Source organism: Phyllostomus discolor, chromosome 13 (assembly GCF_004126475.2).
Source record: "Phyllostomus discolor isolate MPI-MPIP mPhyDis1 chromosome 13, mPhyDis1.pri.v3, whole genome shotgun sequence".
NCBI lineage: Eukaryota > Metazoa > Chordata > Mammalia > Chiroptera > Phyllostomidae > Phyllostomus > Phyllostomus discolor.
In genome coordinates, this window is record NC_040915.2 from 62594693 (window position 1) to 62617727 (window position 23035).

General features: G+C 56.2%; 3 protein-coding genes across 21 annotated transcripts in view; 1 reads left to right on the forward strand and 2 right to left on the reverse strand.

Annotated features, from left to right (window-relative positions):
• TXNRD2 (thioredoxin reductase 2) overlaps window positions 1-12262 on the reverse strand; it is a 46314-nt gene extending 34052 nt beyond the window's left edge. For 2 of the 6 annotated variants that reach the window (XM_036014116.1, XM_036014120.1), the window contains exons 1-5: window positions 12132-12262; window positions 8750-8818; window positions 2521-2577; window positions 2051-2195; window positions 1373-1447 (exon numbers count right to left, since the gene is read on the reverse strand). In XM_036014116.1, coding sequence (XP_035870009.1) covers window positions 1373-1447; window positions 2051-2195; window positions 2521-2577; window positions 8750-8818; window positions 12132-12243 — 458 coding nt within the window. In that variant the 5' untranslated portion in view covers window positions 12244-12262. Of the gene's footprint in view, window positions 1-1372; window positions 1448-2050; window positions 2196-2520; window positions 2578-8749; window positions 8819-10485; window positions 10586-12131 lie in introns of those variants that run through there. The other 4 variants (XM_036014117.1, XM_036014121.1, XM_036014118.1 and 1 more) reach the window with 4 other exon arrangements.
• COMT (catechol-O-methyltransferase) lies at window positions 12238-20112 on the forward strand. Of its 4 annotated transcripts, XM_036014123.1 has the most exons (7): window positions 12293-12431; window positions 13050-13195; window positions 14026-14177; window positions 14284-14589; window positions 15459-15652; window positions 16001-16132; window positions 19597-20112. In XM_036014123.1, exons 4-7 carry the CDS (start codon window positions 14307-14309, stop codon window positions 19795-19797), a joined length of 810 nt encoding a protein of 269 aa, XP_035870016.1. In that variant the 5' UTR covers window positions 12293-12431; window positions 13050-13195; window positions 14026-14177; window positions 14284-14306; the 3' UTR covers window positions 19798-20112. The 4 variants fall into 4 exon arrangements, with proteins under 4 accessions (XP_035870017.1, XP_028384315.1, XP_035870016.1 ...); XM_036014124.1 differs by lacking the exons at window positions 13050-13195; window positions 14026-14177 and having other exon boundaries at window positions 12238-12317; window positions 14307-14589; XM_028528514.2 differs by lacking the exons at window positions 13050-13195; window positions 14026-14177 and having other exon boundaries at window positions 12283-12431; window positions 14307-14589.
• A 1197-nt stretch (window positions 20113-21309) lies between these two features.
• Window positions 21310-23035, reverse strand: part of ARVCF (ARVCF delta catenin family member) — a 44981-nt gene continuing 43255 nt past the window's right edge. For 8 of the 11 annotated variants that reach the window (XM_036014114.1, XM_028527488.2, XM_036014115.1 and 5 more), the window contains 2 exons: window positions 22579-22695; window positions 21310-22174 (listed from right to left, as the gene is read on the reverse strand). In XM_036014114.1, the coding sequence (XP_035870007.1) occupies window positions 22591-22695 (105 nt within the window). In that variant the 3' untranslated portion in view covers window positions 21310-22174; window positions 22579-22590. The remainder of the gene's footprint in view (window positions 22175-22578; window positions 22696-23035) is intronic. The other 3 variants (XM_028527489.2, XM_036014113.1, XM_028527492.2) reach the window with 1 other exon arrangement.

The following is a 23035-nucleotide window of genomic DNA, read 5'->3' on the forward strand; positions in this document are numbered from 1 at the left end:
GCCCCCGTCTTTGGGGAACCGGGAGGCCAGGAGCAGGGTCCAAGAGAGCAGGAGCGTGGCCAGGCGCAGCGTGTGCAGAAGCTCCCGCCCCTCCCAATCGCAAAGCCTTGTTGTAGTGGTGGCTCTCGGTGGCTTTGATACCCCTCAGCACCACCGTGACTCGAGTTCTCCCCAATGGCACGCCCTGTGCCTCCATGTGCCACCGGAAGCCCCTGCAGAAGCCCTCACTCAGCCCGCAACCCATTAACAGCTGCAGGACACAGACACACAACTCTGCACCAGCCTCCTTCTGTGGGCCGGCCCGGGGTCTGGCCTGATTGGTGCCCCTCAGGGTTGGACAGAAGAAATGGCAGAGCCTGATGCCTCCGGAAAACTGCACTGCGGGACACCGAGCCCATTCTGAGAAGAAATGACACGATGTGGCTTAGCTCCCTGGGGGACCGCCGGGGAAGCCGGGGCAGCAGCATCCCAGCTCAGTGTTCTTAGGTTAAAGGGCACAAAACAGCCCAGGAAGACCCCTCGGGACCAAGCTCAGGGTGCTCAGAGGGGGGTCACAGACCTCTGAGGGGGACCAGTGTCCCCTCCATGACCCACACGGGCACAGGGCAGAACTGGATGCAGAGCAAAGCTTAGCCCGAGTCGAGTGCAGGTGCAGGCGCCTCTCCTGGCAGCCATCGGGGGTGTGGGGGGAGAATGATCAGTGGGAGGAGGCATCGGCACCTGGGCCACAGACCCCGAAGGGCTGCTGGGGCCTGGCACTCTCAGGCCGGAGTGATCGTGTCACACGTTTGCTCCAGCACGCAACGCTGGCCCCTTCGCCATGCCCAGGGGACCACAAGTGAGTGACTAAGTGTGAGGTCCGCAGTGCAGAGGATGTGAGATGAGGAGTGGGGTTCACAGTGTGGAACTGGGGAGTGGGAGGGGAGGGGTGGGGTTCCCTGGGCAATGCCTGGCCTCCTGTTTGCACCAGCTAGGCTGGGCTCACTTGGCTCCCCTCACATAGCTGCGGTCGGCCCCGGAAGGAAAAGGTCTGCCACCCAGGGAGGGGGCTGTCCAGTTGGATGGCCGTGGCCACGCTCCCATCTGGCCCCAAGTGCCCTCAGCCCTGAGCACCCCTGCTCCTTGCCATGCCCCAGCCCTGGTCACTCCTCTAACCTGCCCCTCCTGCTTTGCTGCTCCAGGCTCTGCTGGTGCTGGACTGCAGGGCGGCCTCCACTCCCAGGGTGCCCGCCTGTCAGCTGCTTGTCTGCATGCTCCCTCTTAGGGGCAGCAGGGCCCCTCACTTTATTGCTGCTGAGCCCCCATGAGTAAGGGCTTGTCAAGGTACGAAATGACCCAGAGGAGGCTAGGGGACTGGGCGAGACTTCAGTACCTGTCCTGCAGCTGGACCCGGTGCCCCCAATTCAGGGACTTCACGTGGTTTTGAACGGCCTCTGCCATCTTCCTCCTGTTATTGCACAGAACAATACGTTAAAAGCCACCACGGAGGTGGCAGTGGTAGATTCCCACACAGACTGCCAGGTGCAAAGCATCCATTCACAGGACACCAAGAAACAAAGGTGTTTCTCAAAGTGGTAAAACATGACGTCCCTCCCCATGGCCACCACCCCTGGCCCAGGCTTGGGGCTGTGGACCTTTCAACTCATGGGAAACAGGCCTTTGGGCCACAGTGGCCCGGACACAGCAGCAGCCCTCTGTCCAGGTCATCTGAGAAATGTGAAGGGGCCTGTGCGTGGCTCTGAGTGGACTCCACGCCACCTGCTAAACCTGAAACGGCTCCCACTCACAACCACTGGCCCCTGGGTAAGGTCATCCTCTGTGGGGGTGTCCTGCGCACAGTCGGACCTGTAGCAGCATCCCAGGGTGCTACCCAGCAGATGTAGCCATGCACCCCTCACCCCACCCTGTGGTGATAACCAAAAATGTCTCCAGACCTCACACCGGGTGCGAGGCCCCACGGGACAGCTCGCACCTCTGAGGGCCAGCAGATGAATAAACCCCACCTCCCCCATGAGTAGCAGAAAAGCACTGGAACAGCTGGGCTCCTCACCAGTCATGTGGGGCCTGCTGGGCCACCTCCCAGCCGTAGTGGGGGGCATCTCGGATCAGGCCCCCCAGCAGCGCGGCCTGGTGCATCAGCTTCTTGGGGATGCAACCGACATTCACACAGGTGCCGCCAAGGCCCCACTTGGTGCCTGGTATGTTGAGAAGAGCACATTTAGATTTATATTCAGGCGACTCTGGAGGGTTTCCTGTTCTTCTACGGTTTAGAATTCCTTTAACTTGTGTTTGTGACTCAAACATGGCCCAGGTGACCCTGCCACATGGATGTGTTCAGAGCTGTTTTTAAATAAGAGTGAGGAACTTTAAAGTAATGACAGCTCATGGGAGAAACAGGACACTCTCTGGACTCTGGAAAGCAGGTGGTGACTGGCCTGGGCCCAGCTGCCCTTGGGACCATGAACTGCCCTCTCCCACCCCTTTCTGCAACACAAACAGCTCCAGCCAGGGGCTGCCTACCTCGGGGAGAAGGCTCCACGTAGTCTACCACAGCCACCTTCTTTCCCAGCTGAGCGGCTGGAATGACAAGAGGAGAGGGCAGGTGGGCACAACTGGGAGCTGCTTTGGGGCTGAGGACCTCAGGGGCCTATGTGACCCAGAAGAGGGTGGGAGAGGACCAGGGCCAGTGCTGCCCACCAGCTGTGCACCAGACGTTCCCTCTCACTTGAAACCAACAAAAACCCAGGCAAAATGAATGATACGATCAGTTTCAGGACAACGACATCAGCAAACAGAGGACAGCACTCTCCGAGAGACAGGAAAGGAACAAGGTGAGCCCCGTGGCCGGACTCTCTCCAGGATGAGGCACGGGAGAGGGCCCAGCAGAGTCCAGCAGTGTCCCAGGCTGAGGAGAGGGGCTCACAGTCTGGGGAGACCAAGGTGGCCAGAGTGCCTTGGACAAAAGATCAGAGAGGAGAGAGCTGCCCAGAGACCCTGGGTGTCTGATCAGCGCATGTGTGTGTGTGTGGAAACTCCCCAAGGCTGGGAAAGAACCATCCAGCAGGATCAGAGGGCACGGTGTTCACTCAGGGCTGGGAACAGTGCCTATTCTCAGCAGCCAGCCTGGAGAAAACAGTTCCAGCACACACAGAATAAACACAAGGGAAGGTCATGTCTCAGGGTGAGGTGAGTGAACCCTAGACCGTGCACAGCTGCAATCATCTTTAATGGAGGGCCCAAAAAGGCCAAACTGTCTTCTGTCTGCAGAACATGCTGGGAAATAGTTCTAGGAATACAAAATTATCTAGGGCCCAACAAGGGTAAGTTCAAAGTATTTGGGATGCAAACAAAAACTACCAGTTGTGCAAAGAAGCAGTAAACTCCAAGCCCTAGAGAGAAAACAGTGGAGAGCAGGGAGAGCAGACGCTGATGTCAGAATTCGGGAAGAACAGCCAAACAGGCACTGCAGCCGAGTCCAGCAGGCGCAGAAAGTTAAGGAGCACCGTGGAAGATATAAAAAAGGACCCCAGTCAAATCTGTAGAGATTAAAGTACAATGCAAGGGGTGAAAAATATACTGAGTGGGATTAATAATAGATTAGATGTTGCAGAACCGTTTATGAGTGAATTGGAAAACCTAGGAAGAGAAACTATCCCAAAGTGAAAAGAGCACCAATGAGCTCAGAGCAACTTCAAGCAGCCTGATACACGTGTAATGGAAGTCTCCAGAAGTGAGGGAGACAGGGCTGGACAGGCAACTTTTCTAAAGAAACAATGGTTAAAAATTCTCACGGCCTGATGTAAACTATAAATCCTCAGATCCAGGAAGCAGAAAAGCAATTGAGAACTACACCACGGCACACCGTCATTAAATAGCTCAAAACCAATAAAAAGAAAAATGTCCTAAACAGCCAACCAGAGAAAAGACACACTATAGAGCGACAAAGACGAAGGAAGATTTGTCAGCAGAAACAATGTAAGCAAGAAGACAAAGGAGCAACATCTTTAAAGTAGTAAAAGGAAAAAAAACTGTCTACCTCAGATTCTATACCCAGAGAAAATATCTTTAAAAAAATGAAGGCAGCCCTGGCTGGTGTGGCTCAGCAGACTGAGCACCAGCCTGTGAACCAAAGGGTCGCTGGTTCGATTCCCAGTCAGGGCACATGCCTGGGTTGCAGGCCAGGTCCCAGTAGGGAGCATGCGAGAGGCAACTACACACTGATGTTTCTCTCCCTTCCCCTCTGTCTAAAAATAAATAAATAAGTAATCTTTTTGAAGAAAAAAAACAAAGGCAAAATAAAGATATCCTCAGATATACAAAAGCTGGAAGAATTCATTACTCATAGTGCCACATTACAAGAAATGTTCATGGACACCGTCCTTAGGGGAAAAGAAAAATGATGCCAGATGGTAATTGTTTAAATAAAACTAAGAACAATTTGTCATGGCGTTTAGAACATGAAAATGAAAGTAAAATGTATGACAGCAGAGAATAAAGGCTGGGAAGAGAGAAATGGAAGCACGCTGTTGTCAGGTCCTTGTAGGACATGTAGGACATGTGAAGTGGGAGAATGTCCCGTGGAGGTGGCCTGTGACCAGTTAAAGATGTTTACACCTCACACCACATTTGTACATTAACTCAAAATGGACTAAAAACCTAAGTGTAAGAGCTGAGACTGTGAAACTCTTAGAAGAAAACACAGGCGCAGATCTTTGTGACTATGGATTAGGCAACTGTGTCTTAGATATGATACCAGAAGTATAACCAGGAAAAGAAACAATAGATAAACTGGCCTTCATCAAAATTAAAAACTTGTGCTGTAAAGAACACCATCAAGAAAGTGAAAACATAAGCCACAGAATAGGAGAAAGCATTTGCAAATCATATATCTGACAAGGGTCTAGTATCTAGAATATTGAGGTCTGTCCAGAAAAAGTCCAGCCATTGTTAATATAACGAGAACGGTTTGCATGGCATCAAGGTAACCTGGCAGCCAAGGAGAGTGGACTGGAATGCGCATGTGTGAACAATGACAACTTCACTGTATTAGTCAGTGGGGGCAGTAGATGCCGCTGTGGAGAGGCACATGAGTGAGCACGTGTACTGTGAGGCTACAGCATTCAAAATGACTGAGCAAGTAGAGCAATGAATCTGCATCAAATTTTGCATTAAGCTTGAGCATTCTTCTGAGGAAACTATCAGATGATTCAGAAGGTCGCAGCTATGGGCAACTGGTGATTGGCAGCTTCACCATATAACAACATGCCCGCTCATGCATCGCATCTTGTGCAGAGTGTTTTAGTGAATCATGAAATCACCCAGGTGACTCAGCCCCTCTACAGCCCAGATTTGGTGCCCTGCAACTTCTGGCTTTTTACAAAACTAAAATCACCTTTGAAAGGGAAGAGATTTTAGACCATCGATGAGATTCAGGAAAATACAATGGGGCAGCTGGTGGCGATTGGGAGAACTGTGAGGTCCCAAGGTGCCTACTTTGAAGGAGACTGAAGGTCATTATCCTATGTACAATGTGTCTTGTATCTTTTATCTTCTTTAATAAATGTCTTTTTTTTTTTCATATTACATGGCTGAATACCTTCTGGACAAACCTCATATATTGTTAAAAATCTCTTCTAGCTCAGTAATTAAAAGACAACCCAATTTTTAAAAGGGCAAGGGTTCTGGACAGATATTTCTCCACAGATATACACATAGCTAATGAGCACGTGAAAAGATGCAAGTTAACCACAATGAGATACCATTTGATGCCTATATAGAACGGGCTGTAATTTTTTAAAAAGGCAGATAATAAGTTCTGGTGGAGATGTAGAGAGATTCAAGCTCTCGTACTTGCTGGTGAGAACATAAACTGACACAGCCACTTTGGAAAACAAGCTGGTGTTTCTTAAAACATCCTGAGTTACCATGCCACCCAGCAAGCTCACTCCTAGGCATCTGCCTGAGAGAAATGAAGCCATGTCTGTGCAAAAACTTTTACACGAGTGTTCAGAGCAGCGGCCAAAAAGGGGAAACAACCCAAAGGCCCATCAGTGGACGAACGGGTGAACAAAATGCGGTCTCCACACCCAATGAAATCGTATTCAGCAGTAAGAAGCACTGAAGTGCCAGCACATGCTATGTGTACGGATGGATGGATGCTGGAAACATCGTGCTATGTGACACGAGGCTTCATATTAACATGCAACCTGTGGAAGAGGCGAATCCGCAGAGACAGAGAGGAGAGCAGCGGCTGCCTGGACCAAGGAGTGGAGGGAATGGGGAGTGACCGCTGACAGGTCTGAAGTAGGTTTGGGGGTGACGAGAATGTTCCAGAATGCACTGGGGTGATGGCTGCACAACTCTATGAATGTGCCAAAAACCACTGAATTATGTACTCTAAGTGAGTAAAGTGTGTGGCGTGTGACTTATATCTTAATAAAACTGTTATTAAAATATGAAATAGAGATAAATCTGACAAAAGACGTGAAAGACTTGTACATCGAAAAATTACAAAATATTGCTAAAAGAGCTGAAAAAAAAAAACCCTGAAGAAGAGATATACCACAGGCCCTAGCTGCCCCACTTTTAAGCACTTACCCAAAAGAATGTAAAACGTACATCCACACAAAGACACACACACACACACGAATGTTCACAGTAGCAAAAAAACTGGGAACAACACAAACGTCCATCGACAAGTGAACAGACAATCAGAACATGGTACACACACACACACACACACACAACAGAATACTAATCAGCAAGAAAAACAAACGGACTGTGGATATATCCAGCAATGTAGACGAATCTCAGAGTAATGTTGCTGTGTGAAAGAAGCCAGAAAAGAATACACATAGCATGTTTCCGTTTCCACACCATGTTAGGAGATGCAAGCTAACATATAGCGAGAGAAGGCAGACCACTTGTCTGGGTGCAGCAGGGACAGGGAATCAGGAGGATTTCTTGAGGTTTGAGGAAAATTTGAGGGTTGTCATGGGCTGAACTGTGTCCCTTCCAAATGGAAGTTCTAACCCCCAGAATCTGAGCATGTGGCCTTGTCGGAAGATAGGGTCTTTCCAGGGATGACTGAGTTAAAATGAGGGGGGTGGGTGTTAATATAGTCTGACTGGTGTCTTTATACAAAAAGAGATTAGGACACGGTCACTCACAGAGGGACGACCGTGTGAGGACACAATGAGAAGGCAACCACATACCAGCCAGAGAGAGAGGTTGCAGAATAAACTGACCCCGCTGGCACCCTCATCTCGGACTTCCAGCTTCCAGAGCTATGAAACACTGCGTTTCTGTGGTTTAGGCCATCCAGCCTGTGACACTTGTAACGACAGCCCCGGCACACTGATATGGGGGTGACGAACACACTCCCTGTGTTGACTGTGGCACTGGTTTCATGGGTGTGTACACACGTCAAACCTTATCAGGTTGTTTAAAAATGCATGACTGTATGTCAATTATGTCTCCATAAAGCTATGAAAAGGAGTGATCATCCACAGGGACAAATGCCACTGTTATAAAAGCCAAAGATAGACCAGAGCACTCTGTTGGGTTGAGATGTGTCCCCAGAGGGACGACACTGGAGTGGATGCAAGGTCCAGGGCTTTCTCCTGCTACAAGGGACAGAAAATTGGATGTCCGTGCAGTTGATTCCCTGCGGTGGCTCAGTGGTCCAGGGGGGTAAGGACAGAAAGTCTCTCTGTGGACTCCCAAATCAGCCTGCCCCCAGTGCGGGCTGGTCCCCTTCCCCACCCCGCAGAACAAGAGCAGTGGGCCGCGAATTTCCTTTACACCAGCTGATTCTAAAAGCCGGTATCAGCCCCGAGAGAGCCATAGTTTCACGGCCAGGGTGTCTCCTCAAGTCCCTCTTGTTTGGGGGCCTGTTCTTCTCTTGCCTCCTCCCTTTCACTCTCCCACATCTGCCTCCTTGTCATTTAGACTGGGGAGCAGACCGCTGGGCACCCCAACAGCACAGCACAGGGTCCACAGTGAAACACTGGCAGTGTGCTCCCTGCCTGGGTGAGCAGCACGCTGTCACATGACGTCTCAGGATGGCTCTGGGTCCAGCCCACTAACTGCACACATCTTAACTAAGCCTCCCTGGGTGCCCAGGCCTATCTGGCTGCCCAGGCCTATCTGGAGAGTGAGGCACAGCCAGCAGAACCAACCGTGACCTCTGTGGGGGGCAGTGCCAGGGCTAAGGACAAGGACAGGGGAGCCAGTGATGGGAACTGGATGTGCAGGAGGGGTACAATTCTAAGTAGGGTCATTTCAGCAACACACTGAAGGGAGATGAGTGAGCCCCACAGCTAACCAGGCAGGTAAACAGCAGGCTAGACAGGACAATCGCTCCGACAACCACTGAGGCACACAGCCAAAGGGACCTAGGAAAGCATTTCTGCAAAGCATCGAAGAGGCAGGGGGCTGGAGCGGTGTGAGGGAGGGCATAGATGGTGGGAGACATATCACGTGGGCAGGGGGAGATCCTGCGAGGCCTGGGGCTGGTGCCAAGGAGGGCAGGCTCAGACTTAGGGTTCTGACCTGGCTGTTGTGTGTGGCACAGACAACTGGGGTACAGTGGAGCAGGGCACAGTGACAAGAGTGCTAAGGTGATCCTGGCCGAGTGATAGGGCCCCGGAGGCCAACTGCAGAGACAGTGCATTCTGCGCATGGCCCCTCAGGGCACATCCCCACCCAGCCCTGAAAGCTGGTGGGACACAGGACACAGGACTCGTACCTTCCTTGGCACAGGCCAGGCCACCGGATCCTCCACCAATCACCAGGAGATCAAAGTCCTGCCGTCCTGCTGGGATAAGGAGTGAAGGGTAAGAAGGAAGGGCAGGACAAATCTTGGGCACCGACCCCCGAGGGTGACACACAATTTCCAAAGGGTAAGGAGCCCCGTCCAGTTAAAAGTGACACCGGATGTATTTCATTGGATGGAAGACCCCACCCTGTGGTGGCTGGGGTGATGCACACACACACACACACACACACACACACACGGGAAGGAGGGCAGTGACTGTGCTTAGGTGGTCCGCAGGGATCTCGAGACTGTGCCATGCTGGGGAGACGGGGAGATGCACAGTCGCCTTTGCACCTCCCACCCCCACCATTCAAGTAGGAAATTTAACTGGCAGGGCCACTCTGGACTCCAAAGTCACCCAGTGTTCTGAGCCAGGAAGGATGCAAATGTTTTTCTTGCATCCACCTGTCTTTCTGCTGTGAAGGTTACCTCATCATAGGTGAGGGAGAACAAAGAGCTGTTCCCGCATCAGGAGGCACAGCCAGGCCTCTCAGAGTACCTGGTGCATGCCGGGCTCTGGAGGAGCCCACTCCGAGCAACGGTAAGAGCTGTGGGGCCCTGAGTGCTCCCCTGGAATGCCTTTGGGGCTCACTGTGGTGTCATGTCAGAGAGAGCTTGCATCCTCCACTCCCACACCTGGCACAGCGGGCTGCTCGAGTCCTCGTTGCCCCATACAAGGCATTGCCCGTGTCTCTTCTGTAAACTACTGACATGGAAGGCAGTCAAGAGACCGCCAGAAAGAGGGTGTGGAGGGAGGGAAGGAGAGGGGAAGTAGCTGAGGGCAGGTGTGTCCTTGGGTATGGCCAGCCTGTGAAAGCTCTGACCCAGGGCCCCAGTCGGGGACACCCAGTGCAGACACAGCCCTGCTCCCTGTGGAGAAACAAAGAAATGATAGAAAATTGTCAGTACATGGAGAGAGAGGGGAGGGCACAGGCTGCTGCCAGGGTGTCTGGAGTTGACTGCTGCTCCTGAGCAAAGTCCAGGGTCCTGGGTCAGCCATCCAAGGCCAGGGAGCTCACCCCACAGCAGCAGCAGAGCCGGAGCCTGTCAGTGAGAAGAGCACAGCCGTTTTTGCAGCCACCTCAACCGTCCTGGCCACAGGGAAAACGCCCAGTGTCCCACGCCTGTCAGGGACCTCGGCTCGGTAGATGCCCCACAGGCCACTCCGGGACCTGAGCTCTGCCAAGGACACAGGAACTGGAGCCTAAAGGGGGCCCTGGGGTGCTGTTGAGGAAGCCTGGGGAGTGACTGCCCAGAGCTGTGTCCAGGCACTCAGCCCACGGCCTGCAGGCAGCCTGTCCCATGGGGACACTCAGCTGTGTCCACTACGCAGCAGGGCTCACCCAGGTTCCCTCCAGGAGGAGGCCTTTGAAGGCACCTGAGATGCCTGCTCAGGTACTTGGGGATCTAGGGGAGCCACAGCTCAGTTTGAGCAGCCAGTCCAAAGTGGTCCAAATCCAAAGCCAACTCAAGGACTCTAGAGAGGTCTTAAACTGCTGTCCATTGTCCTGACAGCTTTGCTATGAGCCCAGAGAACCAAGGACCAACTGCTCATGGAGAAAAGCCACAGCCAGACAAGGAGCACGAGCCTGCCGGCCAGGGCCGAATCTCTCCTGGTGGCCCGTGGGGGCCACAGGAGGAGGCTCTGCCAAGGAGAACACCCCTACCTTCCATTGCAGGTGCCCGTCCTTCCTGCCGCCACAGCAGGGTCCCAGCTGAGTCTCCCTGTCCCTAGGCCTGCTGGCCCTGGACCCCCACCCCACCCAGCCAGCTACCAGGCAGAGGGCAGGGAGAGCAGCTGGCCCTGTGGATTGTGGGCTTATCTTTAGCGGTTTGCTCTCCCACTCACTGTGCACACCCAGGGGCCCTCTGGGTCTGATAATCACTTGGAAGAGGCCAACAGAAGAGCCTTCTGTAAGTGTAGGAAAGCTGCCTTTAAAGTCCGAGGAAGGTTTAGCTAGGAAGGACCCTAAAGAACCCCGGGATGGGAGGGGTGGGAGGGGTGGGTGCACCTCTGCAGGGTTACCTGGAGGTACCTGTGCACCCCATGCCCATGGTGCCTCATGGCCTCACCCTCCCCACCTCGGCCAGGCACGGCAGGCAGGGCTGGCCCAGAAAGGTCTGTCTGGCCTTTGAGTTCTGAGCCCATTGTCCTCGAATTTTCTGTTCTTCTCTGAGCGTGGTGCCTGGCACAAGACCCTAGCAAGTGTGGCAAGGCAGAGTGAACCGCACGCTGCTCTGGGAGGGCATGTGGCCCACAGGTGTGGTAGCCGCCGCAGGGACACCCTGGCAGTGAGTGTTAGGGAACAGGTGAAACCAGCAGCGCTGTCCTGCTGGTTTCTGTTCAGGGGGTGCATCAGCTTCCCCCCAAGCCTGGGACAGGGGCAGGCATCTTTCTGCTCTTAGAGAAACTGCAGGGCTGAAGTGGAGGAGGAGGCTCAAAATTTGACCAGGTGTCCTTGTTGGGGCTGGTCCTATCTGTTCATCACCCCAACACCGGAGGCAGAATTCTTGGGGTACCACATCCTCCACAACTGCAAACTAGGCCACGGTGTAACCCGCAGCCTAAAGGGCTCTAGCTTGTGACCACAGGGGCAGCTCCTTTACAAATATTTTCATTGGCTCCCCTGCGTCCCAGAGGCCACAACAGTACACAGGTTAGCACATTTACACATGGACAGTCCTGAACTCTGGCCCACGGCTGGCGGAGGGCCCAGCCTCTCTTCCTCCCACACCTCTTCCCACAGCCCTCCGTGAAGGCGCCCTGACCCCGTCCATGCTCAGACCCTTTGACGCAGACACAAACCCTGCTTGCTGAGCGACTTGCCCTGCCCTGGACCTTGACAGCACTCCTGCACTCCTGTTGTGATTACTGTCCCGGTTTCCGCAGGGTCCTTAGTGGCTCCAGGAGGTGGAGCTGCCTATCCTTTCCCCACCCAGGGCGCCTGCAGAGCTTGGCAGACAGTGGGCGTTTAGAGCCCATTGGTTCCCTAGCGTTGTCTCCTCACTGATGTCCTGCATGCGCATGTCTTGAGCACTTGCTGTGTGAGACCACCAGGGCCTTGGGGCGGAGGTGGGCGGAGGTGGCCAGATGTGGCCAATGGCCTGTGTAGGGGATGGTCCCAGGGAATCTCCGGCTGGGTGAGCAAGCACTGGTAACTTTACCCGCAGGACCTCTGGCAGGGTCATCCAGCCGGCTTTGGGGGTGGCTGGAAACTGCAGGACTCCTTGCCCTAGCTGACACTGCTGAACGCGGGGACACCGTCACGTGGACAACCCCCGGGCAAACAGCCCGGGCCGGACCCCGCCCTACCTGCTGTGTCCCGCGAGGCGCTCCGCACCCCACCCGCCCAGGCCTGCATCCGCCACTGGAAGCGCCCGGGGACTCCCCAAAGCGCCGCCGCTCGAACCGCCATCGCTGCCATCGGGGCCTCGGCGGCTGGGCTGCCCGCCGCGCTGCCTGCGCCGGCCCGGGTGTCCGGCTGGCTGCCAGGGCAAGGCGAGTGCGCGCTCGGGCTGCAAGGCTCCACCCGGGAAGAGATCAGACCTACTGCTGGGATCCGTCCCGGAGCGGGAGGATTCCGACCTGGGGTAGCAGTCTGTGGACCTGGAGGTAGGGATTTGGTTGGAGGGGTGGGGAATACGGACCCAGAAGATGGGGTCCGACCGTGGGTGGGGGTCTCTGCACAGGAGTTGGGAGAAGAGGAACCAGACTTGACTGAGGAAGTGCGACCTCTGTGCCTGTGTGGCGAGATCCGACTTGGGGATAGGGGTGCAGACCGGGGTGGGGTATCCCACTTCGCGTGGGGACCCAGACTCCTAGGGCAGGGGCCAGTCTGTGGGGGGAGGACTTTGACCTTGTGATTGGATTGCAGAGACTCGTCCCTCACGGTGAGTGAATCACACTTGTCTTTGAGCTGGGATCAGAACCTTGGGCGTGGGAGCATTGTGGAGCCATCTTGGGGCCCAGGCCCAGAGGCCCTCAGTAATACCCCCAACAGGTTCCCTGTGGAAGGCCTTGGGGTACCCGCAGGCCTTTCCTTTCAGGGGAATGGCTTTCCCACCAGGGAGGCAATGACAGTAGCCCAAGACCCCTCAGGACTGGATCCAGGGGGTGTGGTCTCATTATACTCCCCGACTCCCCACGCCCCACCTCCTCCCTGGCTCTGCCACTGTAGAGAAACGGGCAGTCACCCCAGGCCTGACTAGCTAACTTCCATGGTTTTTCCAGCCAGAGGCTTTTGTGTCCTTTGCCTGAGACTGAGCTTCCCTGAGTGCCTGCTGCCTCCCAACCCCTAAAGGAGTTCCGAGGGGCACTGCAGGTCCTGTGAGGATAGTGGTGTCGTGGGTCCATGCAGCCAGAAACTAGCTGAAGCGGTGAGAACAGAGTTTATTCAGTAACTACCGACAGTAGGGAAAAGAGCTTGATTTGCTCAGAGGCAACTGGGTGTTTTAAAAGGGAGATTGAGGTGGGAGGGGGCAGGCCAGAGGGGTGGGAGCTTGAGAGAGTCATTGAAGTGAAAAATTACAAAAAGCAGAGTGGGGGGTGGGGGGTGGTCCATGTAATACCCCCTGGATTCACTAACTAGCACTTATGGAAATTAGGTTCCTAACTCTTTGGAACTCTTCTCTGGGCTGACAGCCTTGCCCTGACTCCAAGGGCCCTGGCCCCAGCTCCACACGACTGGGTCCTGAGCTACCTGCCTAAAGGGGGTGAGGGGGGGAGGTCATGCCATACCTGTAGTGGCTGATACAGCTGGCACGTCTTACTCACATTGTGGTGCAGGTGGCAGGGCTGGCCTTCCTTGTCAAGAGATAGACCCATGCCTTGGCTGGGTCAGTTGGTTAGAGCATCGTCTTCTCTACCAAAAGGTTGCTGGTTCGATCCCCAGTCAGGGCACATACCTAAGTCATGGGTTCGATCCCTGGTCAAGGCGCTTAAGATAGGCAACCAATCAATGTTTCTCTTTCATATCCATGTTTCTCTCTCTCCCTTCCTTTTTCTCTTTCTCCCTTCCTCTCTCTAAAATCAATAAATGTATCTTCGGGTGCATTTTACATCCTTGGGTCAGGGAAAGTGACCAGCAGGCTCCCAGGCAGAGCTGTCAGACACACACTTGCTCTGTGTGCCTGAGGATTCAGTCCTAGCTGGAAGCTATTTGCAGGAGGGTTGGGCTGATGTTCTCCTTGGGTTCTGCCCGGTCCAGGCACTGGGCCCTTCCCCGGGCTGCCTCCTGACATCTGGACTCCAGCATAGGCACGGGCATGTGCTGGGGCACTTGGTTGACCTTTGGAACCTTGGGCCCCCATCAGCATAAGGGGTACCAATGGTAGCACCACCAAACCAAGGAGAAAGCAGGTGAGCGAGGAGGACAGGTGAGCCCAAGGGGCCTGGCCAGTCACAAAGCCCTGGAGCTGGCTTCCCTCCTCTGACTTCCTTTCCTCCTCCTCTCCCCTCCTCCCGGACCCAACCCCTACCGTGTTTCAGATGCTGGAAGGCCTACTACCCCTGCTGTTGATAGTTTTATTGTGCCTGGCGCTACTGGCCCTGCTGCTCTTCCTGCGACACCACAGTTTGTTGCCTTTTGTCATCTGGAACGAGTGGGTCTTGCAGCCCATCAACAACTGGCTCATGGGTGACAGCAAGGAGCAGCGCATCCTGCGCTACGTGCTGCAGCATGCTGTGGCTGGGGACCCGCAGAGTGTGCTGGAGACCATCGACACCTACTGCTCGCAGAAGGAATGGGCCATGAACGTGGGTGACAAGAAAGGTGGGCGGCCTGGCCAGCAGGCAGTGAATATAGGAATGGGGAACGCCGCACCAGGCAGCATAGCCCCTTGACCAGAGGGGCCTATTACCACCCCATTTCTGAGTGTTGGGGTGTAGGGGCTTATCTGGAGCCCTGGGGGCCATGCCATCTGCCCAGCCAGGAGCAAAGGCTGTGCAGAGACCCCATGTAGAGGGACATTTGATAAACTGCCCAGGAGGTCACTGTTCAGCCCCCACTCCCAGACCAACAGCCAATGTTAGAGGGACACCAGGGGCTCCTTGCAGGCGTACTCACATGCCATTTCTCGGAGTGGGGCTGGTGCAAGGTGGGCCGTGGGTTCCTGGGTGTCCTGGTCAGGCATGGGGGTGCAAAGAGCCCTTTGGGTTCTGCCCATCTCGGGTGCTGGGCCCTTCCCTGGGCTGTCTTCTGACCTTGGTACTCCAGCATGGGCACAGGCATGTGCTGTGCTGCCTCCCTAAAGTCCAGCCCTGGGGACAGATGTGACAGCCACTGTCCAGCCCCCTCAGAGCCCTTCAAAGTGTTCAGCTCAAGGAAGCTAGGCAGACCCTGAGTGTGGCCCATGGGCAGGAAGGAATGGGGGCTCCCACGGAGGGCCACTCTGGATTAGGACAGGTAGTAGTCAGCCAGGGACCACGGAAAAGGAGGGACTGGTGTGTGGAAAGGCACAGAGGCCTAAGGGGCCTCTGCAAGCTAGTGGGGGGCTGGGGGTGTATGGTGGGACCATGGCCTTGGGGGAGGATTGGGGGCCAGGCATTGGGAGGAGCTGTTGCTCAGCCAGAAGGAACAGAGCCAGGACTGGGAGCAGGTCTCCTCCTGCCTGCACTCATCCTCTCTTCCCGCCCTCAAAGGCCTGATCATGGACACAGTGGTGCAGGAGCAGCGCCCCTCCACGTTGCTGGAGCTGGGGGCCTATTGCGGCTACTCGGCCGTGCGGATGGCCCGCCTACTGCCACCCAGCGCCCGCCTGCTCACCATCGAGCTCAACCCTGACTACGCCGCCATCACCCAGCAGATGCTGGAGTTTGCAGGCCTGCAGGACAGGGTTTGACGCATCCCCCAGTGACAAATATGGACACTGACAGGGCCGGGTGTGGGTGGGTGGGAGGTAGAGGGCCCGGGGCCTGCCCCGCATGGTTCAAGGCCACATTTATCCTGTTGTAGCCAGGCCCACAGAGCCTCCTGGGCCAGGTCTCATGGAACCCCCCGCAGCTCTGTGGGGGTGTTCTTGCTGCTCAGTTCCACAGAGCAGGGCACCCCTCAGAGGGAGGGGGCAGAATGGAGACTCATCTCGCCAGAACCCCAGAGACACTGTCGGCGGACACTCGCCTGGGTGCCCAGGCTGGTGGTCTCCGACTGCTTGGGCACCGGCACTGACGGAGCCCTGTTGCAGGTGACCGTCATTGTCGGGGCGTCCCAGGACATCATCCCCCAGCTGAAGAAGAAATATGATGTGGACACGCTGGACATGGTCTTCCTTGACCACTGGAAGGACCGGTACCTGCCAGACACACTGCTCCTGGAGGTGAGCTGCGCGGCCTGACCAGGATGGGCTGGCTGCTGCCACAGGGGCTGCCCGGCTGGTGGGCCTCAGCCTCTCCGAGAGCCAGGTGCTCCAGCCAAGCCCTGCCAAGGGTGGCCCTGAGGGTCACAGGTGGCCCAAGGAACACAGGGGACTGCAGGCAGCCCTGATGCAGGATGGAGACTGGGAGACCGGGGGAAAGGGGTTCTGAGCAGCCCCTCCAGGATAGCAGGGTGGGTGAGCCTGTGGACCAGACGTTCTGATCCGAGAGCGCACGGGGCAGGGAGCAAGAGGGAAGCAGGCTAGTGGCTGCGCTGGCTCCCCCAACTGCACGCTGGTGCTGGTTAGGGAAATGGGCCTCTCCTGCCCTCCTCCCTCCTGAGGCCCCTTGTTGTGCAACACCCCCACTCCCCACCCCCAGACTGTCCCAGCCCTTGGTGCCAGCTGCTCAGCCAGCACCAAGTGGTGACCAATGGGGCTGCCTTGTGTCAGGAGGGTGGAGCGTGGGGCCTGTAATGAGCTGACACATGGAGCTTAATATGAATAACCACTGCCTTGTCCCTCCTGGCAGTCAAGGGGACACTTAGCAGCTCCTTGGCCCTCATGGAGGGCTTGGGATGCTCTGTCCCACCCCAACCTCCCTGTCCAAGGGCCATCCTGCAGCTGTCCCACATTATCTGCCCTGTGCTCCCCCACGGGCCAGATACTCTGCCCGGTGCAGAGGGACTGAGAGCATAGGAGGCATGGCTGAAGGCTGGGCAGCACATCAGACCCAGTGGTTCTGGTGGGTGTGAAAGGGCACAGAATGTTCCAGGATCGGGCCTATTCGGGGCAGTGGGCCAGGGCTCTGTGTGGAGGGCCTCAAATGCCACATGGGGGAGGAGGGGCATGAGGACTCTAAGCACTTGAGGATGAGGTGAGACTTGTCTTAGGGCAAGACCCCTGCTGCTCGTGTGGAGAGTGGGGAGGGGGGGTTTGGTGCAGGCAGCAGGAACCTCAGGGAGGCAGGAGCGCTGGGAGGGCACTTGGGGACCAGAAGTTGGGCTGGTCACCTGTGTTGGCCAAGGCTGGTGGTCGGTGGGGAGATGATAAGAAGACCTGTGGGGCAGGTGTGGGGCAAGTACGGGGAGCATGCCTGGGCCCGGGAAGCTCCACCAGGCAGAGGAGCGTGAACCTGAGCATTGGGTATTAGGAGGGGGAAGCAGGTGGCCAGCCCAGCTGGGCCTGTATCACAGAGAGTGAGGAGGGTTCTAGCAGCTTTGGTGTGTGTGATAATTATTACAGAAAAGTGGCAGATACTGCCTCTCAGTAACTAGGAAGCTGATGGTTTTCTCCGTGCCCTTGCTCAGTGCTGGCCATTCCCTCAAGAGAAGAGAAGTCACACGCAGGAGTGGCCATACTTAAGCGAGTGTTCTGCAGCCCCGCACCTGTGGTTCTGCAGGTCTCTGGCTTGTGCTGGGTCAGGGCCGGCTGCCCCTGCCCTCCGCTGGGAGTAAGGGGTGGCAGGGGCGGGTGGCAGTTCAAAGTTGAATGGCCACTTTGAGGAGGCCTCAGTCCCTTGTCACATGGGCATCTCTGCAGGGCTGCTTGAAGTGTCCTCACCACGTGCTAGCTCACTTAGCTTTCCCCGTAGCCAGAGGCAAGAGAGAGCTAGAGATAGACAGAAGGAGCGTTGAGGGCTGGGTGCTGTGTGTGACCCAGTTTCAGAAGCCACACCCAGTTTTGGAAGCTGCACCCTTTGTTAGAAGCCAGCGGCTAACCCAGCCCACACCCACCTCTGGGAGGCCGATGGCACCCTAGTCCTCTGAACGGCGTTTCCTCCCTTCGGGAATGAGCGCCACAGGCTTGCTCAGGCTCTGCGGGCTTCTGGCCAGAGGTCTCCAGGGGGCCCACGTCCTCCCTCAGGAGGTGCTTGGTGTCCGGAAGGGCAGTGCTAGTACCGCCTTCTTCTCCCTGATGTCCAGCTTCCTCAGGGATGGCTGGGCCCTAGCACCCTTCTAAGGTGGCCAAAGTTTTCTTCCTTTAGTGCCTTCTTTCCTCATTAACTAGATGGTTTTGTGTCTGGTGTCTTTCAACTCACCGACAGCCCCACCTGCGGCCAGTGGCGTGCCCTGGGTCCTTCAGCGTGACCCTGTGCGACAGCAGCCCCACTCCCAGCTCGCCTGTGCGCTCCCTGCCCCACACCTGAGCTGCCCTCCAGGGGCCTCTCTTCCCGGGCTACTCTCAGTTTGGTCTTTTTAGGCAATATTGCTAGAAAGTTTTTTTTTTCCTAAGAGAAAACACTCCATGATTCATAATGACACTTCCTGCTCAGATTCTGTCTCACGGGTTGTCCCAGCCTCGTTGAGCTCACAGTTGCATGTTTTCCGAAGCTCTGGTGGGAGGGCCCTTGGCTTTCCTCACAGCCCACAGGCTGGAAGTGGCCGCAGCCCCCACCGGGAGGGCCGAGGCTGCGGTAAGACTCTGTCCTAGGGCTCACAGCCTGGAGGGGTGAGTTACAGCCCTACGACTTTCAGTCACTTGGAGATGCCCCATGCAGGTGGGCCCGTGGGTAATGTCAGACCCACCTGGGTCACATGTTCGCCTTTGTTTTTCGAGTTTGGAATTGCTTTTTTTTTTATTAACTGTTGTGATTATGTGAATAAAAAATTTTTTCTGTGCTTCCAAAGTCAAATCTAGGAGACGAGGCAAGTTGGGGTGACCCCTGCCCTAGTCTCTCTCCCCCGAGGTAAACATTTCCTCTTAAGGCTCCTCATTCTACTCTTTCCCGTAACTAAGCAGCTCTTCCAGCAGCTCAGAGACCGTGGTTGCTGGGCGACCTAGGCTGTGTCCTGCTGCTCTTTGCAGAGCCAAGAATCGGGAATGGTGGCTGGCTGCCCAGGGCCAGTCACCGATGGAATGGGGCATGTCAAACCCGGGGCGTGGCGACGTCCAAAGTGAATCCCTGAGGGGCAGGCTTGTGGGTGGGGAGATCTGCCCTCCTCTGCCCCCCAGCACTGTAGGTCAGGACCGATTGTACCTCCAGTGACCACCCTCAGGAGCCACATGTTCTTGGCTCCAGGTGATGAGGGACCTGCTGGCCTTAGCACTGTGACCCTTCGAATCCTGGCCCCCTCATCACCTCTTCACTCACCGAGCTGGTGTTCAGTGAGCACCTGTTGTGTAGCACAGGCTGTTCTAGGGCCAAGGATGCAGGAGTGAATGGAGGAAGACCCTTCCTCACAGAGCTGTGGTTCTAGAGGTGGGACCTGCACTCAGCACAGCCCTTTGCCGCAGTGGTCACTGCCAGGGAGATGGGGGCTGCAGAGGGACCCATGTGACTCCAGGAGCTGGTGGGGGGGCTAACACTGCCATCAGGCCCCCATCTGGAGCCCCCACATGGCCAGGTACACCTGTCCTATTGGTTTGGAGAAGGCTTGCTGGGCACTCCTGACCCTCTCCCCTCCAATTTGTCTTGTGCCCTGCAGAAATGTGGCCTGCTACGGAAGGGGACGGTGTTGCTGGCTGACAATGTCATCCGTCCAGGAGCACCAGAGTTTCTGGCATACATGCGTGGGAGCAGCCGCTTTGAGTGCACACACTTCTCTTCCTACCTGGAGTACTCGGAGTTGGTGGATGGCCTGGAGAAGGCTGTGTACATGGGTCCGGGCAGCCCAGCACGGCCTTGATTTCCTACCTGCCCTGGGTCTGGTTATGAAGCGTAGGTGTGATGGGTGCGCTGCCAGCCCCCACTGGCCCCTCTGCGCACAGGGTAGCTGGTGCCCATGACCCTGCCACTCAGCCCCACCAGCATTCCCGTAGGGTTTCTTACACGGCCAGGTCCCAGGTCTCTGGGCACAGGGAGTGGTTCCCAGGAACCTCTAGAAACCTGGGCTGTGCACTGTCTGTCCTCAAGCCTTGCAATCACCAGGTGGCAGCACTGCCATGGTGACAGCACTGTGACCAACAATACAACACACCTTTGATTCTTCTTTTGAGTTCTTTGATTCTTCTGAGATTCTTCTCTTCAATGAAATGTAACTTCACTAAAATTGGTTGACTGTTAATAATCTCATGTACTAATATAATGATTAAAAATACTAAATTAAGCCCTGGCTGGTGTAGCTCAGTGGATTGAGCGTGAGCTGCGAACCAAAGTGTTGCAGGTTCAATTCCCACTCAGGGCACATGCCTGAGTTGCAGGCCATGGCCCCCAGCAACCGCACATTGATGTTTCTCTCTCTCTTTCTCCCTCCCTTCCCTCTCTAAATAAATAAACAAACAAATAAAATCTTTTTAAAAATACTAAATTAGTAATTAAAGATCTAAATAGATATTTGGATATAAGAGGTCGACTTTGTGTTTCTTTTCAACCACTGCACTGCTCCTTCCCCCTGGTGGCCTCCACTTCAGCGCCAAGCACATGGCACTCCCCTTGACCTTGACCGAGTGCTAATATTGCCTGTGTCCCCTGGGGGCTCCCAGCCCCAGTACACTCCTCCAGTGGCCAGACTGAGGACACCTGCCACAGGCCCACAGGGATAGCTCCCAGCTGGGCTAAATCCCCAGCTGGAGGCTGTCTCACCTGGGAAACCAGAACGGGGCAGTTGGTCCCCCTTCACAGCCATCCCTGAGCAAGCAGGTGTTGAGGGGGGTGGGGGACTCAGCCCTACAGCAGGGCCAGGCACAGTCTCTCCAGCACCTGGCCCCTGTGTGGCACTGAGTGGAGGCACCTTCCCCAGCCCCATTCAGCCTTGTTTATGGAAGAGACAGTGGGGGCAGGCCGGGCCGCACAGCTGGTGAGATGGAGTTGGTTTGCTTCTGCTGAACCCCTTACTGCCCCCAGCCCCAACCCTGCCCCTGCAACCCCAACCCCCAGAGTGTCTGGGCCTCTGGTCACCTCAGAGGCTCCCAGGGATGCCTTCTCCCGGATGAGCCCACCCCTCTGCCCAGAGGAGTCTCTGGCCAGGACACCACTCTGGGGCTCCGGGCCCAGGTGACCGCCCAGGAGCAAGCCCACTCCTCTTTGTACATAGAAAGAGGATTGAAGTGAGTCTGGAAGGACGTGTGTAGGAAACACCGATGGGTCCTGAGAGCTGAGCTCCCGCTGGACACTTGGGGCCACCTTCCCCCCACCCCCAATCCCCCACCTGGGAAACGGAGGAGTGATCAGCTTGTGGCAAAAGGTCCCAGCCAGGAAAGAAGTTCCTTTGTTGCTTTTTTTAATTTTTAAATTTTCTTACAAAAATGTACATGTTTACCAATACAGTCTTATTTTGGTTTTGTTTTTAATGCTTTTTGTCAGTGTTTTTCTTCTGTTTTGAAGTCACAAACAGCAGGCACTGAGCGGCAGTCCCCTGCTGCTGCTGAGGGTCCATCCTGGAGCCGTCAGGCCCCGGGGCTCCGGCAGACAGGGTGCCGAAGCCACACCAGGGCCAGTGCCACTCAGGAAGCCCCCCACTGCACTGGGGTTCCACACGTCTAATGGCAGGGTGGGGGCAAGGACAGCCTGGCCCCCATTTCACTGTCTCCAATCCTTTCTTGGTTGTTAGCCCCCCCAGGTGGTTGGCCTGCCACACAGGGTGGGAGTCGGAACCCAGGGGATCCCCTCTACCCTCCAGAGTCAAACTCCTTCTGAGCCCCCTCCCGACCCAGCTGCCTGTCCCCAGGGCCAGCTGCCTCACTCTCCTGGGGCACTGCCTATACAGGGCTACTCTCTCCTATTCCTCTGGTCCCAGAGCAAAGCCAGGCCCCCTCTGCTGCTGCCTCCCTGGGGCAGCCCTGCCCTACAGCCCCGTCAGCCTTCTCTCTCACTCACACACAGCACCATGCACACAGCACCATGTCAGTAAACAGCTAACTCTGTCTAGGGAGTTAGGAGGGAGGGAGCCACGGGGTGGGAAGGTAGGCAGGTCCAGAAAGTCCAGCCTTGGATCTGGTGCAGAGGCGCTGCCAAGCCCTGCCACCAGGGGGCTCCAAGCTCCACGCAGGGTCTGTGCAGGCCGGCCCTGGAGTTCCCTTCTTCCCACGATCAGATCCCTAAGAATGAAAGGCTGGGCCCAGGCCCTGAGGAGGGAGGGGAAGGCTGAGCAGAGTGGCCCAAGGGTGGGAGGCTGCCTCCACAGACTAGGTGGGTGGAGGCGTATACACAGGCGGGTGCCGCAGGCAGTGTGGGCAGACCCTGAGGATCTCAGCACCAGGGTCAGTCCCAACTCGCTGGTCTTCAGGGGCTGGGGTATTTGAAGGGGTGGGGGCCATCCCTGCTCTGGTCCCATCTCCTCAGGGCCCTGACTTGGCTTATCCTTCCCTGAGAAGGGCATTCAGGCAGCTGGGCTCCAGGTGGTAGAGCAGGGAGGGGTCCCACCAGGGAGCACACAGGGAGAACAGAGCATGCAGCCAGCAGCGATGCACAAACCCTCTGCCCAGAGAACGGGAAACAGTTGGACAAACAACCAGAGGTGAGAACGTACCAGGCATGCAAGCTAGACCCAGGAGTCAACGGGCTGAGGCTTAGCGTCCCCCACAGCGTCCACCAGCCTGACCGCGGGCCGGCTGGGCCCCGGAGGAGCCTTCCTGCTGGGGTCAGGCTGCAGCAGATGGGCGGTGGGCAGGCAGATGTTAGAGGCAGAACAGAGTAGGTTAGTCAGAGCTGACTGTGGGCGCTGGGCTGGTCAGTGGGGCAGGGCCCATGCTGGTGCGCAGGAGGGGAGGGCTGGGGCGGAGGGGAGCCGAGTTAATGTGGCTCACACAGATGCAGAGGGACGAGTGAATGCACCGAGGCCTGTGCCAATGCCTGGGGGTTGGCACAGAACAGGTGGCAGGTGCTGCCCTGGAAGTGGGACCATGAGGGGTCCTTGCCCACGCACACAGGCAGGGTAGGGTGCAGACACACTTGATCAGATTCTGGGGGCCCTGTGCCCTGTGCTG